General features: G+C 38.7%; 1 protein-coding gene across 7 annotated transcripts in view; it reads left to right on the top strand.

Moving 5' to 3' along the window:
- CEP350 (centrosomal protein 350) overlaps positions 1-18,179 on the top strand; it is a 155,596-nt gene extending 137,417 nt beyond the window's left edge. For 4 of the 7 annotated variants that reach the window (XM_070473988.1, XM_070473985.1, XM_070473989.1 and 1 more), the window contains 7 exons: positions 1,190-1,272; positions 2,296-4,295; positions 5,160-5,567; positions 5,667-5,813; positions 8,554-8,676; positions 10,388-10,501; positions 14,286-18,179. In XM_070473988.1, coding sequence (XP_070330089.1) covers positions 1,190-1,272; positions 2,296-4,295; positions 5,160-5,567; positions 5,667-5,813; positions 8,554-8,676; positions 10,388-10,501; positions 14,286-14,450 — 3,040 coding nt within the window. In that variant the 3' untranslated portion in view covers positions 14,451-18,179. The remainder of the gene's footprint in view (positions 1-1,189; positions 1,273-2,295; positions 4,296-5,159; positions 5,568-5,666; positions 5,814-8,553; positions 8,677-10,387; positions 10,502-14,285) is intronic. The other 3 variants (XM_020868870.2, XM_070473987.1, XM_070473986.1) reach the window with 2 other exon arrangements.
- Positions 18,180-27,715: the final 9,536 nt, after the last annotated feature.

Raw genomic sequence — 27,715 nt, 5'->3', positions numbered from 1 at the left:
CCACTGTAATAAAAATAGAGAATAAGAGATAGATTTTAGGAATATTTAAGAAGTATACTTGACTAATTATAGATGGGAAAGCTGAATGACTGTCATATTTCTCTTAAGTAGTAGTTGGTTGAGTCAAAGTTACACTAACCTAAATGGAAAATCAGGTGTTCCTCAGTGGGAGGCTTATAATTTTGGTTTTAAAAATGTTAATTTTAAGGTATCTATAGTTCATCTAAGTGGAATTATCTAGGAAAGATGTTAGGGTTATATATATATATATATAGGGATGATCAACAAATAGATCATGATTGAGGCAATAAATATGGCAACATTTGGATGAACTTTCTTCACCCAAATAAAGTATACATTCAGAGAGAATAAAAGGGAGCCAAGTACTAGATATGATAAAATAGCAACCTTTAAGGAGATTAAGAAGAAATAGGAGTAGAAGGCAAATAATATGACTTTGCAAATAAAAAGAAAGCAAGAAAATGAAGATGGCAAATGTCACAGCATAAAAGTGAACAGTAGCATAGCATCAGATGACAGAATAAAGAATGAGGGGAGGGGAACTTTTCTCAATATTCTGTAATAACCTAAATGGGAAAAGAATTTGAAAAAGAATACATATATGTGTATGTGTAACTGAATCAGTTTACTATACAACTGATACTAACACAACATTGTAAATCAACTATAGTCCAGTATTAAAGGGGGAAATTTTTTTTTTTTAGCATGAGATTTACATATAAGCTGAGGGGGAAAAAAATCACCAAATTGAAGGACTAACGATTGTAAAAAAAAAAGGATGGATAGTTGAGGGATACTATCAGTGAGACTGTGGAAATTATGGGATTTGGGGCAGAAAGAAATTTGAGCAAATGTAAGAGATACACCTTTTTCTTCTTGCAGACAGAAGGAAAGGCAGTTGGGATGGCTGTGAATATAGATAAATTTGTAGGTAAAAAGGTTGAAGATAAGAAGATTCATGCTGATGGCCTCTCTTTTCCTCATTAAAAGAGGCAAGATCATTGAGAGTGACAAAAGCCAGAAATAGGCTTGGTGAAAGTGGCAAAGATTGGAATACTTCCTGTGGAGTAGAAAGAAGTAGTTGTCTTAAGAATTGACTGCTTTTTGTTACCAGTTATTATAGTATCAGCAGTACATTTATTTCTGTTTATTAATTTTTCTACTTAAGATCTGAAACAGCAAAGAATTGGAAATCACTGACAGACTCAGAACGATCCAGAGGATCCTTGGAGTCTATTGCTGAGCATGTTGGTATGTAACTAGAAAAAAATAATCACACTGTATCTACATGGGCTAAAGATTTATACAAATGCCTATGCAGTTCTACCTCTAGGTTATTTGGTTAAAAAATGAATTTCTTAAAGATAATAGATCACTTAAGTTACTTTCATATTTTAAAGTGATTTACAGGTTATGCATAAGTTTATGAATCAGTCTTTATTGTCCCAATAACTGATAAAAGCTGAATCATAAAGACATTGATCTAAAATGGCTATGAGGGTATCATCAGCATCTCAAAATTCTCCCTTAATCAGATTTGTATCTGATTATGTAATTGTCGGCCTCCACTATTTCTCAGATGTGTGGTTATATACATTTTTTTCAATTGAGTCCAAAGAAAAATAAGAACTATTGAAAATAAAGTAAATGAATTAAAATTGAGGCGTGAAAAAGCCTACCTGGCAACAATGACAAAGTAGCGATTTGAATTCAAAACTTTTAATTCTTGGTTTGTTGGTTCATTGAATCTTGCTTATTTCCTTCTTATTTAGCAGTTTTAGCTCTTAAAGTGCTATATTTGCAGAAATAGTTAAGGTGGTTTTTTTTGTTGTTTTTTTACATTCAAGAGGTTAGTCGAAATCCCTGGGAAAATTCATTCTTTTAGAAGTATATATACTAGTACATTTGTCCCTCCTTTATTGCCTTTGTATTTGAAGAACATATGTAATATGCTTCATCCAGTTCTTTGTTTGCATGATTTGAGAATCAACTTTGATTCATTTTTCTTAATTTTCTAACTTAAGACAGCACTTAAAAAATTATACCAAACTTCAGATTTTTAGTTATTTTTAAATGTTCTATTTATTGTTGGTACCGTATAAATTCATGAAGGAAAAATTTACTACATATGGTAATCTATAAAACAGGTCATATTTACTGACCAGAGCTTTTTCTCACTAATATTTGGTTTTTATTTAAACTTTGGTTTCAGAAATTGAAAGTTGTGATTAGATAATTTTGATGTGATTTTTTTCTTCTTCTTCCCCCTTTAAGATGCTGCATTGACAGGTTCTGAAAGATCGGTATCGGAAAAATCTTCATCTGTCTACGCGAAGAGAATGACTGAATTGGACGGTCGGACAGAAGAGCACTTTCAGACTTCTCCAATTCTCAGATCATCAAGGAGGACAAGAGCAGAATCTGGAGATTCTCTAGAAAATGTCCCATCATTATCTCTTCTCAAAGAATTAAATGCCTCTCATAGAATTCTGGATGTGTCAGGTGCCAAGGCTGAAGAAGAGTCTAGTCAAAAATCAGAAATACAAGAAGTAGAATATGCAAAATTGGAGGAGAGTGTAATTGAAGATGCCTATTCTAAACAGTCTAGGAAGGCTGATGTCTTCCTGAAGCTAGACCTGGAACAGGGAGATTCATCTGAAATTCTTTCCAGAAAAGATCTTCCTTTAGATTCTATAAATGTTCAGAAAGACTTAGTTAGATTAGCCATTGAAAATCTTCATAAAAAAGAAACAAAAGAGAGACAGTCAGACGAAGATATCAGTCATAGTCCAAACATCCAATCAGAAAAAGAGACTCATGTACAAAAGAATATAAAGAGCAGAGACTCATCTTGGTCACAGCGTCTACTTGCATCTAAAGAGATATCGTACTTTGAAGATTTTGAAGTATCGTCTTTCAAGAAAGACATTTCAGCTGAATTGTGCAAAGATAACTTTGAGGTGACGTCTTTGTTGTCTCTCAGGAAAGACTCTCAGTCTTGCAGAGAGAAGTTACAGGCAACAAGCATCTCTAGAAGTAGAGCCACTAGCTTTGGTAGTGATGATGAAATCAGCGAGTGCCTCAGTGAGAAAAGCCTTTCTATTCATAGCAGTGTCCACTCTGAAAGGCTGTTAGAACTCAAGTCCCCCACTGAGCTTATGAAAAATAAGGAGCGCAGTGATGTAGAGCATGAACGGGGAGTTACTGAATCCCCTTCCTTGGCTTCAGCTTCTCTTGCAGATGAATTACTTGATTTCCACATTGGCGATAGGGTATTGATTGGCAATGTTCAGCCAGGAACTCTTCGGTTCAAAGGTGTGACTAGTTTTGCCAAAGGGTTTTGGGCTGGAGTGGAGTTGGATAAACCTGAAGGAAATAACAATGGAACGTATGATGGCATTGCATACTTTGTGTGCAAAGAGAAGCATGGGATTTTTGCTCCTCCTCAAAAAATATCTCACATTCCAGAAAACTTTGATGACTATGTAGACATAAATGAAGATGAAGACTCTTATTCAGATGAGCAATATCAATATTATAATCAAGAACAAAAAGATACAGAGGGTCCCAAGTCTGACAGAGAAAAGGATACAATTGAATATTTTTATGAGAAATCTCTACCTAGTATGCATGACACAGAAGCCTCCGTTGATAGAAGCCTTAAAATAGAGACAGACAATATACAGGACATTTCTGGGGTACTCGAAGCCCATATTCACCAGCAGAATTCAGTGGACTCACTGATGTCTTCAAAGGAAAACAAAGACCTTGTTTCTGATGCCACAGAAAAGGTTTCTTCTGTTGTAGAAGACGATACTTTAGATAATACCTTTTCTGAAGAATTAAAGAACCAACAACAGTTAACTGAAAAGGAAGAGAACTTATATCCCGAAGTTTCAGAAAAGCTTTCTACCCCACTTCTGGACCTGTTAGCAAGAGAGAAAAACCAGTTGGAAGCCCAGCTGAGGTCATCTGTAAGTGAGGGAAAAAAGTCAAAGGAACAGCTAGAAACAGTCAGCTTACTGACAGACAGTTTGCTCCAAGTCTTTGTGAAGGACACGGTCAATCAACTACAACAAATCAAAAAAGCTCGGAATGAAAAAATCCAGCTTAGCAATCAGGAGCTTCTTGTTGAAGATCAAAAGAAAGTACCACCCCAAGGCCTATCCCAAAATCTTGAGGAACAGTCACCAAGCGTTCCGGGTTGCTTCTTAAGGTCTGAATTGGAAGATGAGAAAGAAGAGATTTCCTCACCAGATATGTGTCCTAGACCTGTAAGTATTTTGTTTAGAAAAAAATGTCAATTAACCTTGCCTTTGTGGTACATTTTAATTCTGTAACTAGTAATAGGTATTTTGGTGATGTGTTTATTAAATAAAGATCACTGTACTAGTTTTTAAAGGCCGTGTAGCTATTTTTCTGTCTAAAGTATAATTGTCCTCTATTATGTCATGAGTGGTTACTATAGAGTTGTCACAAACACAGGCAGGTTTATGCTGGGTTGAAAACCCCTGTATACTGTCCACAGATTAGATTCCCTTCCAGATTCACTGAACAAATTTATTCCATGGAGATTTCCATTGTTTCTCAGCCTAGTTCTTTTCTGCCTGTGAGATGATTTGCTTACATATCCACTCAGTCACAGTTGCCTTGCAGAAACTGCCAGTTGTGATGTTGACTCTGGTAAAACTGAAATATGTCCACTGTGACATATACTCAGACCATCAGCTTGTTCAGGCTGCCCATGGACAGTTGAACAACAGTAATGATTTTGAGTAACTTGAACCAGATGATCACCAAAGGTGAGAAATTTTATATCTCATTTCCATATCCCAGAAGTAAAATTCTCCAGAAGCAGAGTAATGGTGATACAAAAAGGAAAAAAACTAATCAATACACATTTTGTAAAAACTGAATAAGACTTATGTAAGCAGAATTACAGGAAGCAGGATAGTTTTTCCTGAAATTGTTCATCAGTAGCCACTATATTGTTTTTATTTTGCTTGTTTATAGAGAAATAGCAAATATACAAGTAATATATGTAGTTTGTCTTAAAGAAAAGAAAAAAAAAGCCCAAACTTGTTAAGTAACCTGAGGTTACTAAATGGTGATCTGTTTGAATGGTTCCATTTCTGTAGGAAAGTCCAGTATTTGGTGCCAGTGGGCAGGAAGAGCTTGCTAAGAGACTTGCTGAACTTGAGATCAGCCGGGAGTTCCTGAGCGTGTTAGGAGATGATCAAGACTGGTTTGATGAAGACTTTGGTTTGAGCTCTTCTCACAGGATCCAAAAAAACAAGGCAGAAGAAACAATTGTACCTTTAATGGCAGAACCTAAAAGAGCTCCAGAAAAGCCATGTGAAACATTACTGGCAGTCCCACATACTGCAGAGGAAGTAGAAATTCTTGTACGTGATGCAGCAGAAGAACTTTGGAAATGGAAAGAATTAGGTCATGATCTTCACAGCATCAGTATTCCTGCAAAACTGCTTGGCTGTGCCAGTAAGGGTCTGGATATAGAAAGTACTAGTAAAAGGGTGTACAAGCAGGTATGTAACAGGGAAGGATAATTCTAATTTTTAAACTTCTCACTGTTGTCTGAAATTTGGATTCTTAGCCATTTCATTTTGTTTCTTTTTCTTATCAAGGCGGTTTTTGATTTAACAAAAGAGATTTTTGAGGAAATATTTGCTGAGGATCCCAACTTGAATCAACCGGTCTGGATGAAGCCATGTAGAATCAACTCCAGTTATTTCCGACGAGTGAAAAATCCAAATAACCTTGATGAAATCAAGGTAAACTGGAAACTACAAAGTATCTCCTTTTTTTATTTGATCTTCTTTTTGTACAGATCTATAAATGTTATTAAAGCAGGTACTCTTATATTTTTCACTCTTTTGCCCTCAAGACCTGTTCCATAGTAGGTGTTCAGTAAATATTTGTTCATTCTGTCTGTGAGCAAAAGAATGGTGAAGGTGACAGGGAATCCTGAACCCTCAACTTTTTGCAAAATAAAACTTAACAGTAATTTCATATATATACATTTTATAATATTTTTAAGAAATTAGCAAGTACTCAGGGAGATAAATTATTGGAATTCGTATGAGTTTTAGGTGAGTTCTTAATGATTTAGAGATAGGTATAATACTGTAAAAGTATCAGAAGACATATATCATATATGCCAACCCTAGGCACATAAATGATATAACCTTTCCATCTTTGATTTTGGAGGTTTCAGATTGGTTATGTGGTTTTGAAATATGTAGGATAGTGTGATATATAAAAAATATTGCTTGTTGTCTAAGAAGCCCCTAAAAAGATTAAGTGCCCTGAAGCTACAGGGACTCTCAACAAACCAACTTTAAAATCACTGGGTGAAAATCTCTCTGCTTGTTCATCTGTTCTTGAAACATAGCAAAGGTTGTATTCCCATTGCAGTGCCTCTCAAACTTTAATGTGCATCTGAGTCACCTGGGGATTTTGGTAAAAATGCAGGTTTCTTACTGAGTAGATCTGGAGTAGGACCAGAAATTCTGCATTTCTGCAAGCTCCCAAGTGATACTGTTGTTGCTGACTCTAGGATTATTTTGAGTAGCAAGGCTCTAGAGTTATGTCTCCCAAACTTACTTGATCATAGAAAGTATTTTTTCCCCAGAGAGTCTGCCTCCAATTACTTATTTTACTTATGTATTGTCTTACATTATCCAGTTGTATATCTGGACAATCAAAATACATTAAAGGAGCATACACATTAATCTGGTATATAACATGAAAGGAGGCACTGTCTAAACAATTTGGTCTTTTTTTTCCTGAGATGTAATTAACACATAACATTATATTAGTTTCAGGTATTTAATGTAACAATTTGATCTTTATATGTACTATAAAAAGAGCACCACAGTATGTCTGGCTAACATCCATCACCACACATAGTTACAAATTTGTTTTGCTTGTGATGAGAACTTTTAAGGTCTCTGTTAGCAACTTTGAAGTATATGATACAGTATTGTTAACTATAGAAAGCTTTTAAAAATACTCATACTGACAGAACACCAACAGGTATCTATGAGATATATGCTTACATCAGAGGTAGGCAAACTATGGCCCATAGGCCAAATCCAGGCCACCACATGTTTTTAAAAAGAAAGTTGCCATAACCACACCTAGTTATTTACATCTTGTCCACGCCTGCTTTCCTACTACCAACAACAAAGTTGAGTAGCTGCAATAGGGACCATAGGACCCACAAAGCGTGAAATAGTTACAATTTGGTCTTTTACAGAAAATGTTTGCTGACCTTTGCTTAACTTAAAGCAGGAGAAAAAGAAGTTTTCAAAGATTGACTTGATGGATTAAAAAAACAAAAACTTTTAAAACAGTATTCAACTTTGAGAAATGAATTATCAGAACCATCTCTGGGGCTTTTTCAAAACCCCGGTGCACTCCATTCCTTTCAGCCCCCAGCAGTTGATACATCCTTGAATGCATGTGTGTGTGTGTGTGTGTGTGTGAATGTGAGTGTGAGACATTGTTTTTTTTAATAGAACAGCCATAAAAATACTATTTTAAAAAAAAGTAATACTATTTTATTGATAACAAAGAACAAACATGTTGAAATAAGATACATAATATATACCAGCATTCATCAGACCATGTACATCATTATAACACACATGATACTTCCTACCAATTTTAATATTGCTATAGAGAGGCTTCCCAGCTGGCTCAGTGGTAAAGAATCTGCCTGCAATGCAGGAGAACCTGGGTTCAGTCCCTAGGTCAGGAAGATCCCCTGAAGAAGGAAGTGGCAACCCACTCCAGCATTCTTGCCTGGGAAATTCCATGGACAGAGGAGCCTGGCCGGCTACACAGTCCATGGGCTGACAACGAGTCAGACACAACTTAGCAGCTAAACAGCAACAGCAGCATCACCAATGAGTGTCTTATATGTCTGTATCCTCGGGTCATTGAAGAATACCTTCTATAAGGCAGAGTTGAAAAAAAAACAGCAACAAAAGTATTGTTAAAGCATTTTGTAAAGCTTTCTTTAAGGGTGATAGTTCAAATACTGTTAGCAGTAAAATTACCATGCCTCTCAAACTGAAATGTTGGTTAGTATTTTTTTAATTTAACATACTTGAATCTTGGTTCTTCAAAATAACCTATCCCAACCAAAGCCTTATTCAAAGATTTACTTTATACTTTCTTTTGTAGTTTTGCCAGCTTGAAGTAAACTAATGGTGGCTCTTGGGTAGAGGGGACTCTAAAGTGATTTTTGTTTTGCAAATTCATGAGTGGGTTTTACTTTTTTTTTTTGTATGTTGTGTAGAAACAAAAAATGCTTTAAGTGAATAAAGTCTGAGCCTTCAGCTTTTCTCTTCAAATTGCTAAGTGGAACTGTAAGTGAAAGAAGTTTGTATTAATGTGATCTTTTTTTTTAATAAACATTGTATTCTTAGCAAAAATCTGTTTACTGCTTTATAAGTACTAAGTCTCAGAAAGTTTATGTTTCATGCATTCCTCTCATTTTCACAGAACTTCATAGCAACCGAAGTACTCAAGCTATTCAGTCTTAAAAAGGAGCCAAACCACAAAACAGATTGGCAGAAAATGATGAAATTTGGAAGAAAGAAAAGAGACCGAGTGGATCATATCCTGGTCAGTGTCTATAACTGAATTGTTTTTATTTGACCATCTTTTCCAAAATCAGAATGTAGTTAGATTCTAAAAGGAAAGGAAATATAGTTGATCCTAAGTCTATGATGTGCCCATGTGCTTAGATCTGTCCGACTCTTTGTGACTCTGTTAACTGTAGCCCATCAGGCTCCTCTGTCCATGGGATTTTCCAAGCAAGGATACTGGAGTGGGTTGCCATTTCCTCCTCCAGGGGATCTTCCTGACCCAGGGATTGAACCCATGTCTCCTGAATTGGCAGGAGGATTCTTTACCACTGAGCCATCTGGAAAACCCAAGTCTATAATAGTAAAGTCTTAAAGTCTTTGGTTGCTGCATTTCTTTCTGCCCATCAGTTTGGAAAATTGCTTTCTTTTAAATTCAGTAGATGAATATTTAACTTAATAGTATCTTGTAGATGTGGAGAACTTGAGAGATAAAAAGTTTGGAAACAAACTTAAGATTCTGAATTTAAAGAGACCAGTATAGACTGGGGCCAGACCACCTGAATTTAAATCCCTGTCTTGGCACTTTTCTTGTGTAATCTTAGACAAATTAATCTTTTCTTGCCTCATTTCTCTATCTGCAAAATGAAGATGATAATAATAGTACCTACCTGATACAATTATTAAGAGAATTAAATGAGTATTTATGTATATATATAGAACAGTACCTTACACATAACTCAATAAACATTAGCAGTTATCATTTCATTATCACTATTACTATCCAGAAATTTAGTTGGATAGTATTTATGCCATTTTGCAGTATATTTTCTAGCATTAGAAAAGTGCTTATCAAACAGCAACAAAAAAGAAAAAAAAAGGAAGGAGAAAAAGTCTTTCATTCTTTCTTCCCTAAAAGAATGTTACAATGTTAAGTAGTATCAAACCTTAGGAAACTCAGGTGTTAGTTGATTCAGTTTTGTCTCCAAGCATTTTCACTCTGGACTTTATATTTTTTCTATATTTATATTCATATCATGAAAAAAATGTAATGCTTAAGTTTATCAATTTTTTCCAAATATGTACCTCTAGTGCTTCATTTACTCAGTAATAACCTTACTAGATAAACATTTGTTAAATATTCTTTCTCAAAACTTACTTGATCCTCACAATAATTATATGAGGTAGGATGGACTAATGTTACTCTGTTTTACAAATGAGATTCAAAGATATTAAGTGACTTACTTACCTAACAAATAAGAGCAGGACTTTAACCAATTCATAGATCTTTGCCTCTCAAGGTGAACTTGCTCTCATATTTCTGCAGTGGTTTAGATCTGAGTTAGTAATTAACACGATGTAACTTCTTCCACCTCTTTAGAAATTAAAGGAAAAAGCACATCAAGAAACATTCATTTATTCTACTATCAGTTGAATTGATCATATTCCCTATAAATTATCTCTGTGCATGCATTTAGCCAAGAAGTGTGCTAATTAAGGACCAGTGTTATAGTAGTAAGCAAGACATAGTCCCTGCCTTCGTGGATTTAGTTTGTTGGTGGAAGCTAGCCATTAGTATATAATTTACACAAATATGTAATTATAAATTATAAAAATAGAAGAATAGCGAGTTATTATAAAAGCATTGAGAGGAAACTGATCTAATGAGGATGGTCAGGAAGGGCTTCCCTGAGGAAGTGAGTTGAGCTGAGGTCTTAAAAATGAATGGGTACAACCTGAGTTTTGTGTAGAGAGAAGAGCATTTCAGGGAGAGGAGACTACATGTGCAGAGACCTGAAATGGGAAGGCGTGTGGAACCGAAAAGTTCGTGTGGCTGGAGGGTGAGCGGAACTGCCTGGGCCTATGTAACTTTTTTCATTTATTATTTTTTTTTCCATTTATTTTTATTAGTTGGAGGCTAATTACTTTACATCATTGCAGTGGTTTTTGTCATACATTGAAATGAATTAGCCACTATGTAACTTTTTTCATGAGTTCATTTTTCATAATGTTTAGTGAAATGATACTGTTAGCAATTTGAGTTTGTTATCAACAAGAAACACTAAATAAACTGGTCATGGTCACCATCTCCACTATTATATTTAGCCAATTTAGCATTTGGAGATTCTAATTTTTGTGCATTTTAGAGGGACTGAGATTTAAAACAATTTTCATAACGTAAAACAAATTTTGCTGTCAGTTCAAAAGAAAAGGGTCTCAAAAATAGAAATTTCAAATAAGTTTTTAAAATTATATTTATTATAAATAATCATGCTCATTTTCAAAAATGTAAAGTATGGATTAGTAAAAAATAGTCATGATAATCTTACCATGTAGATAACTCTTAATTATTTTGACATAATACCCTTAGAGTTTCTTTTTATACAAAGAATTTTTTTTTAATGATTGGGATCATAGTTTCTTTCATATTCTGATTGTTTTTACTTAATTAAATGTGGATATTTTCCTGTTATTAAGTGTATATCATCTTAAAAATAAATTTCCATTTAAATTTCTGTGGAAATAGTCCATTGTGGAATTGTGTATCATAATTTATTTAATCAGTTAATCATTTTTTTATTCTTTGAAATAATAAATATCTTGCAATAATAAATATCTTGTAATAAATATCTTGCAATATGGTATATCTTTGTAACTATTTCCAATAGTTTACTCAGTAAGTTCTTAGAAATAGAATTGCTGATTAAAAGTATATGCAGAATGTTAAAGCTTTTGTATGTGTTCATCAGATTATTTTCTAGAAAGGTTGTACCAATTATACATACTCACCAGCATGGTACAGGAGTGATGCATCTTTTTACCTTTGCCAATACTGACTAATGTTTTGATCTTTGTAAAAAAAAAAGAGTTCATTTTTCTTTTAACAATTTTATTATTAATGAAGTTAATTTTTTTGCCGGTTTAATGACTATTCCAAATCTTTCATATATTTAATAAACATATAGGAAGTACAGAAAAGAACAGAAATTAATAGAGAGACCACTGTTTCTGCATCTCTTTCATTCTGAGTTCAGTTTTCACCTTTGTAGTCTGTGTCTGTACATCTTTTTTATTTCAGCTCTTACTCTTTAATTATAGTTTACCTGAGTATTGAATTCTAGGCTCGTAGCTCTTTTTACTTCAGCAATTTGAAGATATTATTTCATTGTAATCTGACCTGTGTTGTTGATCTTGAGGAATATGCTGACAGTCCTTTATGGGGGAATTTGTCTTTTCTTTTTGTTTCCTATTTAAGATTGCATGTGTTTGTATATTTGTTCTGCATTTTCCCTTGGATGTGTCTAGTCATGGATTTACTTTTATTCTTCCTACTTTGGATTCCCCGAGTTTATTGAATCTGTAGATTCATTATCTTTACTCAATTCTGGAAAATCCTCAGCTATTGTCTCTTAGAATATTGCCTTTCCCCAGTTCTTCCAATTCCCTCAGGTACTTCTTTAGACATATCTTTGACTTTATTCTTTTTGTTTCTTGTCTCTTAATTCCTCCCCTAAGTAGTTGCAACACTTGCCACTCTTTTAATCCCCATTTATTCTAATACTTATAGTCTCCCTCCTTTTTTATGATTTCTTTATGAATTACAAACATTTTTTATTATGCAAGAACTCTTTTGCATTATCTTATGCTACCATTTTTGCTGGAATTGATAGTCTTGCCAGCTAGTTTTCCTATACAGGGTTTGGGGTTTTTTTCTTTTTCTTTTATTTTTTTTACATACTTAAATTTTGTTTGTAAGTGATATTTGGGGAAAAAAATAATAAGTGATATTTGGGTATTATAATTCAGAAGAGCAGGAGAAGACAATGGTTAATAATTTGGTGGCCTCCATCCCACTCACAATATCATTACTTATTATAAGTTTAACCTGTTTCTTTTATAAAAAGTCTACACTTTGCTCAGTCGTGTCCAACTCTTTGCGACCCCATGGACTGTAGCCTACCAGGTTCCTCTGTCCAAGGGATTTTCCAGGCAAGAATATTGGGAATGGGTTGCCATCAAGCAAACCATCTTGGGCAGTTTGTTCTGATTTGATTCCTTTTAGTTTACTTTCAGTTCAGTTCAGTCGCTCAGTCGTGTCCGACTCTTTGTGATCCCGTGAATTGCAGCACACCAGGCCTCCCTGTCCATCACCAACTCCTAGAGTCCACCCAAACCCATGTCCATTGAGTCGGTGATGCCATCCAGCCATCTCATCCTCTGTCGTTCCCTTTCCTCCTGCCCCCAATCCCTCCCAGCATCAGGGTCTTTTCCAATGAGTCAACTCTGCGCATGAGGTGGCCAAAGTACTGGAGTTTCAGCTTCAGCATCAGTCCTTCCAATGAACACCCAGGACTGATCTCCTTCAAGATGGACTGGTTGGAACTCCTTGCAGTCCAAGGGACTCTCAAGAGTCTTCTCCAACACCATAGTTCAAAGGCATCAATTTTTCGGTGCTCAGCTTTCTTCACAGTCCAACTCTCACATCCATACATGACCACTGGAAAAACCATAGCCTTGACCAGACGGACCTTTGTTGGCAAAGTAATGTCTGTTTTTTAGTATGCTATCTAGGTTGGTCATAACTTTCCTTCCAAGGAGTAAGCGTCTTTTAATTTCATGGTTTCAGTCACCATCTGCAGTGATTTTGGAGCCCAGAAAAATAAAGTCTGACACTGTTTCCACTGTCTCCCCATCTATTTCCCATGAAGTGATGGGACCAGATGCCATGATCTTAGTTTTCTGAATGTTAAGCATTAAGCCAGCTTTTTCACTCTCCTCTTTCACTTTCATCAAGAGGCTTTTTAGTTCCTCTTCACTTTCTGCCATAAGGGTGGTGTCGTCTGCATATCTGAGGTTATTGATGTTTCTCCCGGCAATCTTGATTCCAGCTTGTGCTTCTTCCATCCCAGCGTTTCTCATGATGTACTCTGCATATAAGTTAAATAAGCAGGGTGACAATATACAGCCTTGACATCCTCCATTAGTTTACTTTAGGAATCCCCAAATCCTAAAATGCAAAGAGAGCATTTTTTATAAAATCTAACAGTGACTTTTAAAATAAACCTGAGTAATAGCACATTTCAAGAATATTCTAATAACAAAAGGAGGAGGGGGAGGAATTCTTTGGGGGTCCAGTGCTTAGTCTTTGCCACTGTCACTTCTGGGGAACTGAGATCCCACAAAGCCACGTGGCATTACCAAGGGAAAATATAATCCATAAATATGAAATTTTGCTCATTTATTTATATACTCCAGAATCATGTCCAGTATTGTCTTCTGATATATGTGTTTTATAATTGTATATCCACATATCTAAAAATTTGCGTTCTTCCGTCCCCTTAAAATTCCTCTGTGTATTCTCCTGTGTTGACAGAGACAACATACTTGCAATCCTTAATATCTATAAAATACTGGAATATTGTGAAGATTGACAGATTTGAAATAAATTTTTATTCAACAGTTGAGTTTTTTCAAACTTTTTGCAGCTTAAAAGGGCTATTGATAACATCATATAAATTACCATTTTTCTCTGACTTATTTCCTTGGGCTATATTCGCATGCATGGGTTTACAAAGTCAGCAAATATCATTAATCTCCTAGCTTTTGTGTAACAGTGATGTTCTAACCTTTCTGTTTTCTAAATTCTAGGTGCAGGAGCTTCACGAGGAAGAGGCCCAGTGGGTGAACTATGATGAGGATGAGTTGTGCGTGAAGATGCAGCTAGCTGATGGGATCTTTGAGACCTTGATCAGAGATACTATTGATGTTCTGAATCAAATCAGTGAAAAACAGGGGAGAATGCTACTTGTGTGACATCTTGCAAATAAATCGAACACTTGAGTGCTAATATGAGTCCTGGGCCTTTCTGCCTCGTGATACACACCCCATCTCCATCATAGCAAGAGTGCTTCTGGACTTTGTACCTGTTCTTAAAGACAACTGGTTCGGAATTCATGGGACAGTGTGATCTATCTGGTATTACAGCCTTTGCCTTTAGAGACTGTCCACTGGATTAATTGGTTGGTTTTGGTGGGCAGGGCTGCACTTGTGATGTTGACACACAGTATAATCCTACACCTTTTGTTAGCATTCCTACTGGTCTCAGATGAGGGCTGAAAACACCAGACTTACCTCTTAGCTTAGACTAGAGTATCACTTCCTTGAGACTGAAGTCAGGCAAGAGAGGTTTATAGATGTGCATCATACCGTTTTTGAAATGTAATCCTGGTTTATACCATGAAATTCAGAAATGGATATTATAGTCTCTATAAACAGTATTAAACCCTGAACTGCTTTCAGATAGGCAAGTTGGATAATGTGTGCCTATTTCCCATTGTGGAGTTCATTTCATTTCCTTTTGAAGATGATTTTCTTCCATTATTGCAATTGAGCAGCACCAAGTGGACTGTCAAGTTAACAGGAATCAATGGTAGCCTTGCTTTCTGAGCACCATCTAAAGAATTTTAAACTTTTGCATTATGCTTAGTTTTTCTCTGTGGGCATGAAAACAGAGAAGTGCCCTCACTGAAGACTGGGCTTACAGGACTGGTGCAGGGCTGGTTCTTCTACCCCTTGTCGACCCCTGCACTTTTCTTACTTCTGAACCTCTACCAGCTGCTCCCAGAATCACAGATCCTCAGGACCATCTCAGGCATCCAGGCATGGCAGAAGTGGAAATAATTCATTTTTGGCCTTCAAACTTTCAGCTCCCATATCTCCCCAAGAAGTCAGAGACGCTGTTACTTGAATGATTTAGGAAATGAGTGTGTGCACCAAAGACAAAAAGATAACTGTCTATTGTTTGTGTGCTTGTTTTGCGCTATAGAACATTTTTTTAATTTATTTTAAGATAAATTATTAAGTTGAAAATGTATGTCCCTATTCAGAAGTGAAAGATTCTTCTTGTAATAGTTAAACTTCCGTCTTGAAGCTTCTATGGTTCGTAGTCTTTGCACAGGAAGCCTATGGTTTTAACAAACCCGTACACCTGTCTAAGAAGGCAGTTACATTACATGAAAAGAAGTGAACTTTTCTAAGATCACCTGAAAGTAGCAGGAATGGGATAAGATGATTTGAAGACACTGTAAAATTCAGATTCTGCCTCTCTTGCAGCATTGCTTCTCACAACTATTACCTGTATCTGAAAAAAATATATATAGACTCCAGCTGCTACCTTAGAGCATGTGTGATGCTCTCCTGGGGCCTCCAGCACCCTGCCTTCTTGACTGGTTTCTCTTAATCAGTCCTATCCTTCTTCAAGCAATCTAGAAGAATGTGGATAATCTTAGGCGTGAATGTCAATGCCTTAATATTGAAGGTCCTGATTAGAAGCATGATAGAAGACATCCACTGGATTCATAGTTAAAATATCCTGAAATGTTATACCTTCAAAATATGTTAGGAAAACCCCAAAGATGGTATAATCTTTTAGCGTGCACATTCGTTCATTTCTGCATCTTTCCTCCAGACTTGCCTTTGCGTCTCAAATGTTTCACTATGCACACTTCCATTCTCTTTGGTTTCATCTTGTTATTATGAGAAACTTACTGAAATAATCATTGGAATATTTGCATTTTGCACAAGGACTGGTATGATAGCTCTTGACAAATAAGGAAAGCACTGAAATGTTGTGATAGGGTCTCGGGAAATGCTCAGACTGATGTTGCCAGCATTTCTTCTAGGCTTTTGATGTTGAGCTCTAGTCTTGTAGCCATAATGAGTAAATTGATTAAGAGAAGCTAGGGTTTCTTGGGGTTATTAACCAGTAGTGTGGAGATATTATTTTCATGTAGCCAAGGAAAAGCGAAGCCTTTTCTTTTCAGTTGTGTTGTTTGAAAGACGGAAAAACATCTTGTCTACATTCTTTGGCTGTTTGTAGGATTACATTGTCCTTATGATACTGAAACTTTACAGCTGCTGTAAATTTTTTATAAGCGAATATGAAAATAATAGGAATATTGGTTGTTTTTCTACATCCTCATTATTTGGACCTAAATCAGTTTTTAATAAAGTTTTATCTTTAGTCAGTATGACTTTGTGATTCCAAAAAAGGAAAAAAAAATGATGTAAGTCCATGGAAGCAGCAACCTGGACTTAAAAGTTCCCGGGTAAGAATGCTGCCAAGAATGTGGCAGTAGCAGTCCCAACATACTCCAGCTCTCGTGACTGTCTTGAGAATTCTGGGTTTCCGATGAGAGGCAGGAATGAATCAGTCTTACTCTTTACTAGAAGTGATTATCCATGGTTTGGTAGCAGAAAACAAGGGAAACTATAATCAGCAGATTTCTTACTGTTGTAACTATTTGGATACAATTGAAAAGGGGTTCATTGTTAGCATTAGGAATAATAAACATGGATACCCACCCACTCGTTCCATATTGGGATCTTTTTAATCAAGCTCTGCCTCTTAACCAAGAATCTAAATACTCCCTCTTTGTAATCTTTGTTCCTTCTCCCCACACTCCCATCCTCTTTCACTCTTCATAATTCCTCTAAGAAAAAGATCTTTGCATCAGCAGTAATATCTTTTAGAATAATAGCACTATCAGAATTTAGCAGTAAACCAACCTATAGGCTTCAGATTTATTTCTGAGTCCAAAATAATTTGTGCTATCCAGGGTACTTCACTCTGGGTTAAATAAGTACAGGGTATAGATTCCCTCTTCAGGTCTAAACAGGAATTTTTACTCTAGGGAAAAATGGGAAGAGCTCAAAAGTAGTTAATAAGGAAGGTAATTTGTTTTTCTTTTACGTAAAAGAAAGGAAAATTCCTTCTGTGACTACAGGTCTCTGAGAAATTATCTTTCAAAAGAGATTTCATTGCTCATAAGAGTGTTGTGGCCTATTGATAAAAACAATTTTGTTCACTTTCTTGTCTTGAAAAAAAGTGGCCTTAGCTTTTTGCAATACTTGAATAAAATGTGTACTCGCACAGCGTTAGAGACTCATAACTTTTCTGCAAGAAGTTCAAACTTACATCTTCTTTTACTACCTTAAAAATACTAGTGAATAAAACATTAATTCAAAGAGCAAATGATAGAAACTACAATGATGTTTAATGCAAATTGTAGAAATTTACATGTTTACAAATCATCTTAAACTGGTTGTGCAACAATTCAATAAGATATCTTTGTATTATAAAAATGTGAAGAAAAAATGTAAACTGATGTAAAAGAGGTACTGTCATTTTAATTAACCTATGTTTAATAGCTTTTCCTTCCAAACTTTGCAAAGCCTTCTCGGTAAACACATTGCAAAGCGTTCCCTGGGAGGCCCATCCTCCCTGTGTGTACTGTATTGTGCAGACATGAAAAAACAAACCCGTTTACTGTGTATTTGTAAATAGCCTGGTCATCAGGCCATTTTCAGCCAATAGTCACATCCAGTGCAACTTTGCACAGAAGACTTAGGGTGTGGTTTGTAAGTATGATCTGTAAAATAACTGGGATGAATTCCCATGTACACCTGTGTAAATAGATTTGTTAACTGAAATGTACTTTAAGAAAAGAGAAAAATCTGTAAATAAACTGATTTGTAAATTAATTTCATGTCAGGCATTCATTTCTTTTTTTGACTTTTGAGCCAAGTTTTGAAAGCTAGTCTGCATAAAATTCACTTCTGATCTCTTACTGGACAGCAGAGTGCAGATGCTTGAGCAAAAGAGTAGGGCAGGCTGCATGGAAGGGCTCTTTACACAAATGCCGCTTCCACACCGTCTGAGCAGCTTCAACAGTTGCTGCGCACACCTTTGTGTTCTGAGCACTGTGCCCAGTGCAGAGGAGATAACGAAGATGACAGACATGCTCCCTGACCTTCGGGGATGAAAGAGAGACATCAAAAAATAATTTCAAAAACAATGCATGACAAATGTGGTAAGTCCTGCAAATGAAGCATGTGCTGTTTTGAGAGTATATAATTCAAGGACCCAACGGAGTAAGGGAGTGAGTCAGAGAGTTCCCTGATAAATTACAACTTTGTGTTCTATATCAATGGGCTTCTTCCCTGTAATGCACAGCAAATGTCTTTTCTCCCAAGTGACTTGAATTCTGATCACCCTTATAAAATACAACACATGGGAAGTCACAATTAAGTGGACAACAAAGAAGAACAACCATCTGATGATGTGATGTGGCTATAATTTATTTCTAGATATACAAGCTTGGAGAAGAATGGGGCTAGAGATACAGAAGAATAAAAGTATTGCAAAGGTGGCAATGGATGGTGTTCAGGATTATGAATCGTCTCTGGTCCAACAAGTTAGAAGTCACCACCATCATCTCACCTGAATTCCTCTGGTAGCCTCCTGATGGCTGTCCCTGCTACACCTTTTAACTCCTACACAACCATGAACATTTAAGAAGTTCTCAGAAAAAGTTCCCATATTGCAGCAAGTTGTAAGAAATTCGAGTGCCCTCCTTGTGCCAGATACTGTGTTTGTTGGTAAGTCACAGTAGTAATGACAGCTTGATCCTTGGAATAAAGACCAAATGCCTGTTTTCTTGAATGAAAACATGCAAAAATAGTAGATGGGAGGAAGGCAGTTAACAGCAGAGCTAAGTAGAAGATGAGGCCAGCACTGGTGGGACCTACAGTGATGAGTGCCTGTAGGGGTGAGTGCTGGAGAAGCAAGCCAGTGCTCCACAAAATCCCAGAAAAGCTCAGAAACTGGAGGCAGCGGCTGCCACAGAGAAAGGTGTGAAGCACGGCATTACTGTTTCACTGGGGGGGGGCCAAAGCTGTGGGGCCACCTGTGGGGCTAAAGCTAAAAGGCAGGCTAGTGCTACCCACGGAGAAGGCCAGCGCGTAGGGTCACAGAACAGACAACGGCTCCGCAAGCTCAAGTGGTGCCGCGCTGCCTTACAGAAAGAGGCGGGAAAGCACCAGCATCAGTCCCTCGCAGTTCTTTGACCCCCGTGGCCAGCGGGTCCATCTGAAGCCTGAGGGGACGGTGTGACGGCACACACCCCTCTTGGTGGTGTATGGAAGGGCCCTGTCACCTCCTGTGGGGTCTGAGAGACAGCAGGCTGGGGGCGTGCCTGAACTGAGGGCCGCTGACGCTGGCCCGGAAGCAGAACCCAGAGGACAGGCTGAGTCTGAAGCAGGGAAGGGTGATGAGCCCGGCACAGACTGTGAGGACTCTTAACTCTCAGTAAGGAGGTGTTCCAGGCCCAGGCCCATTCTTACCTGACCGTACAGGAGGCGAGAAGTTGTACATGACTGCCTTTCCTGACAGTCCACCCTGCGCCCGCTGCCCAGATGCTGACAGAGCAGACGAAGGCGCACCGAGCCTGGTAGGACCGTCATTGGCCCCAGATGTGTAGGTGGAGCTGGGTGATGGGCCCCCTGAACCTCCTCATGGACACAGCGTGCTTGCTGAGCCTCCCTGTCACCCTGAGTGGCGCATCACCAGAGTCACTAAAGAACCAGACCCAGGATGATGATCAAGCAGGCCTCCCTGGAGGATGGTCCTCAACTAGGACCCACCAGTGCCTGGACTCAAAAGTGGAGTCTGGGGGGACCGGGGGTGCGCAGATGGTAACCATCCAGCCCAAGTCAGGCGCTTCTGCCTCCCCACCTTGTCGATATGCCCACAGCAAGAGGCGCTGGCAGTCGTGTTAATATTGACACCACCCCCTTCTCCCAGCAGAATGAGAGCCATTCAGGTGTGCATCACCACCTCGGCTAGTGTGGGTTGTGATTCTTGTTGATCTGAAGGAAAGTCCAAGTCACTGTGTACCGGCCAAGCCATTAAAATGGGAGTGTGTGACAAGAGGGGCCTTGTTCTGGAACGAGAAGCCCAGCATTGTTTGAGTTGGCCTCCTCTCCCGCCTGCTGTGCCATAGTGTCATGCAAGCACCACAGAGGCTTCTTAGAAGTGAGAAGACAGTTTCAAGTTCCCACATTGCTCCCACTCCTGGAAACACCCAAAGCCGAAGACACTCTCATCGGCTACTTCTGTGGGACCCACCGCCCCTTGTTGCTTGAGCCCAACAGTCCGTCCTGGGGAGGGGAGTCATCCTGAATGGACTTGACATGCCCTGTAATATCACCCGCTTGAGTCAGAGGTCCCAGCACAACCAGGGAAGCTAGTGCCCCATGTTCTGTGTCTGGTTCCCGGGAGGGAAGCACTTGATGGTAGCATTGCCCTCACACTTGAACTGGGAGGCCCTCCTGGTGACCCCACTGTGGCCCTGATCACATCACCCCCAGGAAGTGTGTTCCAGCAGGAGAAAAAGAACGGTTGCATGTCCTGGCATTGGGATTTGGCTGGTGCAGGCTAATCAGGCAACTGCCTGGTCCTCCACCCTGTCCAAGTTCAATGTCACCCACTGTGTGTTGGAGCGCAGTGCTTAGTATTTAAATGGCTTAAGTGGGGGTGCCATTCAGTAAGCTGGGTTTTTTGATGACTTTGTTGCAGTTGTTGAGGACCAAATGGAAAGATCCAATCAAGCTTACTCAGAAACCCCTGCCAAAGTAAGAAGACGGCAGGACCCTCTTCTGGAAAAACAGAATAGCATTGGCAAGAAGACCTGTAGGTACTAACATTTGAAGATTCCTTCTCAGGAAAAGTTGGATTGCCACCTGATCACCTTCCAGTAAAGTCGACCAGTCAAAAAGCCCCACCCACGCATACTAAGTTACTCATCACAAAACTTTTAGCACATTACCCATGTGTGAACAAACAGCCAGCCATTTGGGGGAAGCCTCCTACGTGAAACGTGTGTGCTAAGTTACTTCAGTCATGTCCGACTCTGTGCAACCCAATGGACTGTAGCCCTCCAGGCTCCTTCTGCCCATGGGATTCTCCAGACAAGAATACTGGAGTGGGTTGCCATGCCCTCCTCCAGGGGATCTTCCTGACTCAGGGATCAAACCCACATGTCTTACATCTCCTGCACTGGCAGGCAGGTTCTTTACCACTAGTGCCACCTGGGAAACCTTCCCGACCCAGGGATCGAACTCGGGTCTCCCACATTGCAGGCAGACGCTTTACCCTCTGAGCCACCAAGGAAGCCCCTATGTGAAACAGACCAACCCAAAAAGGAAGGAAAAAGCGGGAGAATTCTGGTGAAACAATGAGTGGCACAAAAGAAAACATCACAAGGGACAAAAAGTGTAATTAAAATCCTGAGATAGCAGAAGCAATATTGTATCCATAAAATAGGAATGAGAGGCTCTAAAAGAGTATAGTCGGACAAGATACTGCTCTTGAAAAGTAAAAGTATTATAGCCATAATTTTAAATTCAATAGAAAGAGGATAGAATTAAGGAAGTCCTTCTAGAAAATAAAACAGAAAGGTAGATAAAGATAGGAAAGAAAACAGATAAAATCAGGGAACCAATCCAGGAAATCCAAGACCTAATTAACTGGACATCAAACAAGAACAGAGAAAACAAGAGGAAATGACACAAGAGAAAATTCTGGAAATTAAATATATGAGTTTCTCATCGAAAATGGTTCAGTGGGTGTCCAGCACAATAAATAGACCCCCAGTAAGTTGTATCATTGTGAACGATCAGGACTCTGTGGGTAAAGAAACTATTCTTAAAGTTTCTGCAGAGAAAAACAAAATATGCATGTAAAGGATTAGGAATAAAAATATCATCATTCTCCTGAGAAGAAACATTGGAGGCCTTGAGAAAAATACAGCGGAATTTTCAAAAACTGAATGGAAATTATTTCCATCCAAAAGTCTACACTTGGCCAAACAATGAATCAAGTGTTAAGGCAGAATATGGACACTTTCAGAAATGCTAAGTCCTTACTTATCAAGCATCCTTTTCTCATAAACCATGAAAGGTAAAGACTTGGGATCCAGAAACAAGGGCTCTATTCCAGGAAGACTGTGAGGGAAACTCCCAAGATGACTTGGAAAAGGCATTTCCAGGATGACAGCTATCTTGCACACCTAAGGAACAGTCAGTGCAGACTGGAGCAGGGGGACAGACAGCTTGAGAAGGAAGGTCTCTGGGTGGAAGGGAGGGTGGAGAAGAGAGTAGGAAATAACCTGATGTTTTAATCATGTGAAATTTTTAATTGGTAGGCTGCTGGAAGGTGAGAAAAGAGTTAGTAATAGGTTCAAAGAATGAGTAATGAAAAAATGAGGAAAAACAGTGTTGTACAAATAGGGAACAATCATGACATACTGCTTGGCTCAACTAGAAACAATGTTTATAATTAAAATAATGTAAAAATTGAATATTCTGATATAATTATATTGCGAAGATGGGGAAGGGAAGGGTGGTATCAGAGAACTAAATATGCATCTACCATACTAGCAAATCTGATGGTTAACTTCATGTGTCAACTTGGCAAGGCCAAAGTATCCAGATATTTGATCAAACATCAGTCTAGATGTCTCTATGTATTAGATGACGTTAACATTTAAATCAGTAGATTTTCAATAAAACTGATTATTCTTCATAATGTGGTGGGCCTCATCCAATCAGGCAAAGGATTTAAGTGGAGGAGGGAAAAAGACTGAGGTCCCAAAGGGAAGAGGGAATTCTGATCCCAGACAGCCTTTGGCCTCAAGCTGCAACATCAGCTCTTACCTCAGCCTTCTGGTCTGCTTTGCTGATTTTGTACCTGCCAATCCCTACAGTTCCTCTCTCTTTTTCTCTGTCTCTCTTTCTCCACACACACATTCCATTGGTTCTGTTTCTCTGGAGAACACTGATGAATACAGGCATTCAATAGCTAAAGTATAAGAACACCAAGGTAAAGACCAGAGCAAAAATCTGAAATGAGATGATGAACAGTGGGTCCCTCTGGATGATGCGAACTAGAGAAATGAGATTGAAGACTCCTCTGCGTGTCTGTGTTTAATTAAAAAAAAAATTTTTTTTGCCATGTACAACTATCACTTTCTGGGGGACTGCCCTGGGTTTTTGTTACAGCCTGCGGGATCTAGTTCCCCAACCAGGGATAGAACCCGGGCCCCCTGCATTGGGAGCACAGTCTTAATCACTGGACCACCAGGGAAGTCCCTACAAGAATCACCTTGATAATAAAAATTAATACTCCCTCTGCCCCAAAATAAAGCCACACCAAAAAAAAAAAAAAAACAAACATATTCAGCTTCTCTTCATTTATTTCTCTAACCACATTTAGATAGAATTATACTCCTTTTCCTCTTATAACTTCAACACTATTCCAATACTACTATCTGCAAAAGTTAACTTTAGGTCACAGCTTTTCAACCTAAATATTTTTCATTTCAACTAAGAATTAAATTCAAGGTCATTAAAAAATGTTGATGTGTAATTGAAATGGTGCATTTAACACAATTAAAAATATTTTAGTTCTTTTGCATATTAAAAAAAAAGATTAAAGATGTGTGTTCGGTTGTAGGGAAGTGATTTGTCCTGTTGTGTCATTAACTAGTGGCCTCAATGTGTCAACTTGAGTAGAACTACATTCAGAAGGCCCATATTTCCCTTGGCTCTATAACACTTACAATTTATTTTGTTTTGTGACACTGGCATCATCTGTAAGTAGATATCAAATTTTTGTGTATTTTTGTTTGAACAAGGATATTGCTGAAAAATACATTTTATGCAATTTGTCTTAAGAATGCACATCAGGAAACCCAAAACCACTCTTTTAGCTCCAAACACATTCCAGGATTCTGAGTTTCCACAATACAAAGAGGCATGTGTGATGACCCATTTTAAGCACAGTCAAAATATTTTGAAAAGTAACAATCATCTAAATAACTTCCCTAACTGGTCTGTCAGTGTTACTACTACTATTTTGAGGAAATTGATTTAAACAATTAGATGAGCTAAGTGGAATTTTAAAACTCCAAATTCCTACTCTGAGTCTCAAGGTTGAGTTTCTTCAGTGAGAGAAAGGGGGTAGAAAAGGCATTTATTCAAGAATTCCTTGGGAGCTGCAATATTGACCATTCCTGCTTCTGGTCTTTGAGACCAATATCTTGTTAATTCCACTTCCTTCAAAGAACAATTGCTCAAAATGTATGTAACATGAAAGTTTGTCTTAAGAAGTCTCCATGCACTATTTTCATCACTCTGGGAGACCCAGAATAGAAGCCGGGAGAAACTGTACGTTTCTGGTGAAGAAGATAAACCAATTAAGAGTTTTTCCCTTCAGTGAAGGGCCAGTGATTAGAAACAAGACCATTTTGGTTTCTACATCTTTGCTTATAAAAAGAGCTAAGGACCTCAATGTGTGAAATAACCAATATGAAAAATAAATTTTACTGAGAACCCTCACAGCTAATAGTCATCTGACTGCAAGGAACAGAATACTTGGCTAAAAGTAGATCAACAAGAGGGTCTTGGACCTCTCACACAACAAGGAATCTAGAGGTAGACAGTGCTTTGTGTCACATCAGAGCTTTGTGTCAACTTCATTCTCTGATCCCTTGCTCATGATGGCCCAGTGACCAGGGCAGCTCCAAGTACCTTGTTCTCACACATCATCCAAAGTGAGAATGGAGGGAAGGGATTCCATCTACTTCATTCTCTTTTACCCAGAGAGTGGAGTTATTCCCAGAAATTACAAGGGAAAATTCATTTAAAAATGATATTAGAGAATGAATATGCGTTCATGGAGCCTAGGGATCAATCCTGCCCTGATCCCCATTTCCTCTCATGTCTCTTTCTTGTTGTTATTATTATTATTTTCTCTGCTACTGCAATTTTTGTTAAATGTTTTGGTGAGAAAAAAAGAGTTGAGAAGCTATTCATATTAGTCAAAAAGAAATATGTATTTATGTCAGCAAAAGAAGTTCAAAGTTAAAAAATAGCTTATTTTTTTGAAGTGTAGTTGATTTACAATGTTATGCTAGTTTCTGGTGTCCAGCAAAGTGATTCTGATATATCCATATATGTATATTCTTCTTTTCATATTCTTTTCCATTGTATGTTATTATGAGATATTGAATACAGTTCCCTGTGCTTGTTGTTTATCTGTTTTATAAATAGTGGTTTGTATCTGCTAATCCCAAACTCCTAATTTATCCCTCCCACCTTTCAAAGTTCAACATTTTTAAATTAAAAAATATTTTCAATTATTCCTGTAAGTCCCAGCCAACTTCCCCTGATGTGTCACTGGCCACAGTGTCCTCCTCAGATTGTGAAACTCAGCAAGTATCCAGAATTTTCAGCTTCTGAAGGCAGGTCCCACATGTAAGGGAGAAGAATGGGGATGTGACTGTTCATTTTGCAATCAGCAGTGTCTGCGAATGTATGTATCCCAAGCTGCTGACTTTCTTGGCAAAGTTATGAGTTGTGACTAAATAAAGGTGTAACTGAGGAGCGCTTGCTGACCGGTCATGTCATCATGCCAACACCCTTCCGTGTGCCCTGTTATGACCAGAAGGGCCTTGAGTGCTCATCTATCTCTTCACTGCTGGGAACAACCACATACCAAATAGCCACAAAATGGAGCAACTTCTCCAGCTTTAAATGCACTAGCGACAAAACCATTATTCTTGATCTCATTCATTAGCCGGAAGGTCTTCAAATTTCCCTTGCATGATTTATGATCTGGGTGTGGAGGCAAAACACGTGCGTGTTAATAAGTAAAGGAAACCATTAGGTAACAGCCAGCCAGGGCCAAGTTCATCATCCATCCATTCATTCCACATGTCTACTATTTTCCAGCTTTGTTCTATACACTGTCAATCCCAACAAAAAATAACAAATCTAGGACTCTGTTCTACTTGCTTACATTCTGGCAGGAGGAGACATACAACAAAACAAGCAATCTCTTAGGACTTCCCCGGCAGTCCAGTGGTGAAGATTTCACACTTCCACCGCAGGGAGTGTGTGGGTTCGATCCCTGGTTGGGGAACTAAGATCCCACATGCCTGTGAAGCACAGCAGGGTCGGGGGTGGCGCAGGGGGAAGTGTAATGAGGGGAATCATAAGATCTATGAAGACTCACGAACAGGTGAAGTAAGAGAAAGGGTAGGGCAGGAACTACTCCGTACAGAAAGGTCAGGGAAGGCCTTTCTGAGAAGCTAACACTAGAGCTGGGACCTGGATGATGAGAAGACCTGAGGGAAGAGCATTCCAGGCAGAGGGAACAGCCAGTGCAAAGGCTCCCAGCTGTGAATGAGGAGTAGAGAATAGACGGGTGTGGCTGCAGCCCCGTGAGCAAGGCCGGGTGGTAGACGCTGAGCTGGGGCCTCACAGGCCGTGGCGCAGGGCTGGGGTATGCTCTCCCAGTATGTCACCTGGGAGAGCCGTAACCAGGGGAGTGACTCGGTCAAGTCTGTACTTCGAAAATCTCCCTCTGGCTGCTGAACAACGAAGGAAGGAGCTGTTGCAGGGGAAGATGGTGACATAGACGAGAGAGTGAGCTGTAAAGGCAGACCTGGAGAGAGGGAATGCCTTTCAGAAGGGAGGCCCTGGGCTGCTGCTGACCGAATGGGACGTTGATGGAAAGAGAGGCTTTTGCCTGACGTCAGTGGTGCGCCTTCAATGGAGACGTGGAAGGCTGGGCAAGGATGCTCTTGTTAATTCAAGTTATTCAGAGGTGGGGAGGACGACTGTGGCCTGTGGTATCAAAAAAACCTTTCAGAAGGGAGTGGGTCCTGAGCTTTGGGCTTGACAAAGAGAGGTCTGAGAGGGAGCTTCACGCAGAGGGAAAATGTGAACACAGACAGACAGGTGGGCTGTCTTACAGGAGCAGGGTGCACGTGGGGAGGATAGGGTCGGGGAGACAGGATGAGACCACGTGACGGCCATGTTTAACTTTATTTAGTGCGTGATGCCACTTACCAGGTCTTCAGCAACCACAGGGGGACAACTGTGCCGACAGCTATGAACATCTGAACGGCGGAAGGCCTCCGGGGAGGGTCCACTGGCCCCTGTCAGAAGGGTATTAAACTCTTCACCATGACCAGGGGTCTGTTTCCCAACCTGAGAGGCTTAGAAACCAGGAAGGTATCAGTTCTCCCAGAGATGTCCAGGCACTCTAGAGAAGTCAGAATATGTTTCATAAATTGAAGAATACACCAGAAATCTTCCTTACTAATTTACAATGGAGACTATAACTTTTCAAAGAGCCTAACACCCCTATCTTCTCCCTGTGGGCACACACC

The sequence above is a fragment of the Odocoileus virginianus genome, chromosome 11 (assembly GCF_023699985.2).
Source record: "Odocoileus virginianus isolate 20LAN1187 ecotype Illinois chromosome 11, Ovbor_1.2, whole genome shotgun sequence".
In the NCBI taxonomy this organism is placed as follows: Eukaryota; Metazoa; Chordata; class Mammalia; order Artiodactyla; family Cervidae; genus Odocoileus; species Odocoileus virginianus.
Note: the sequence above shows the minus strand (reverse complement) of the source record. Positions and strands in the feature narration are given on the sequence as shown.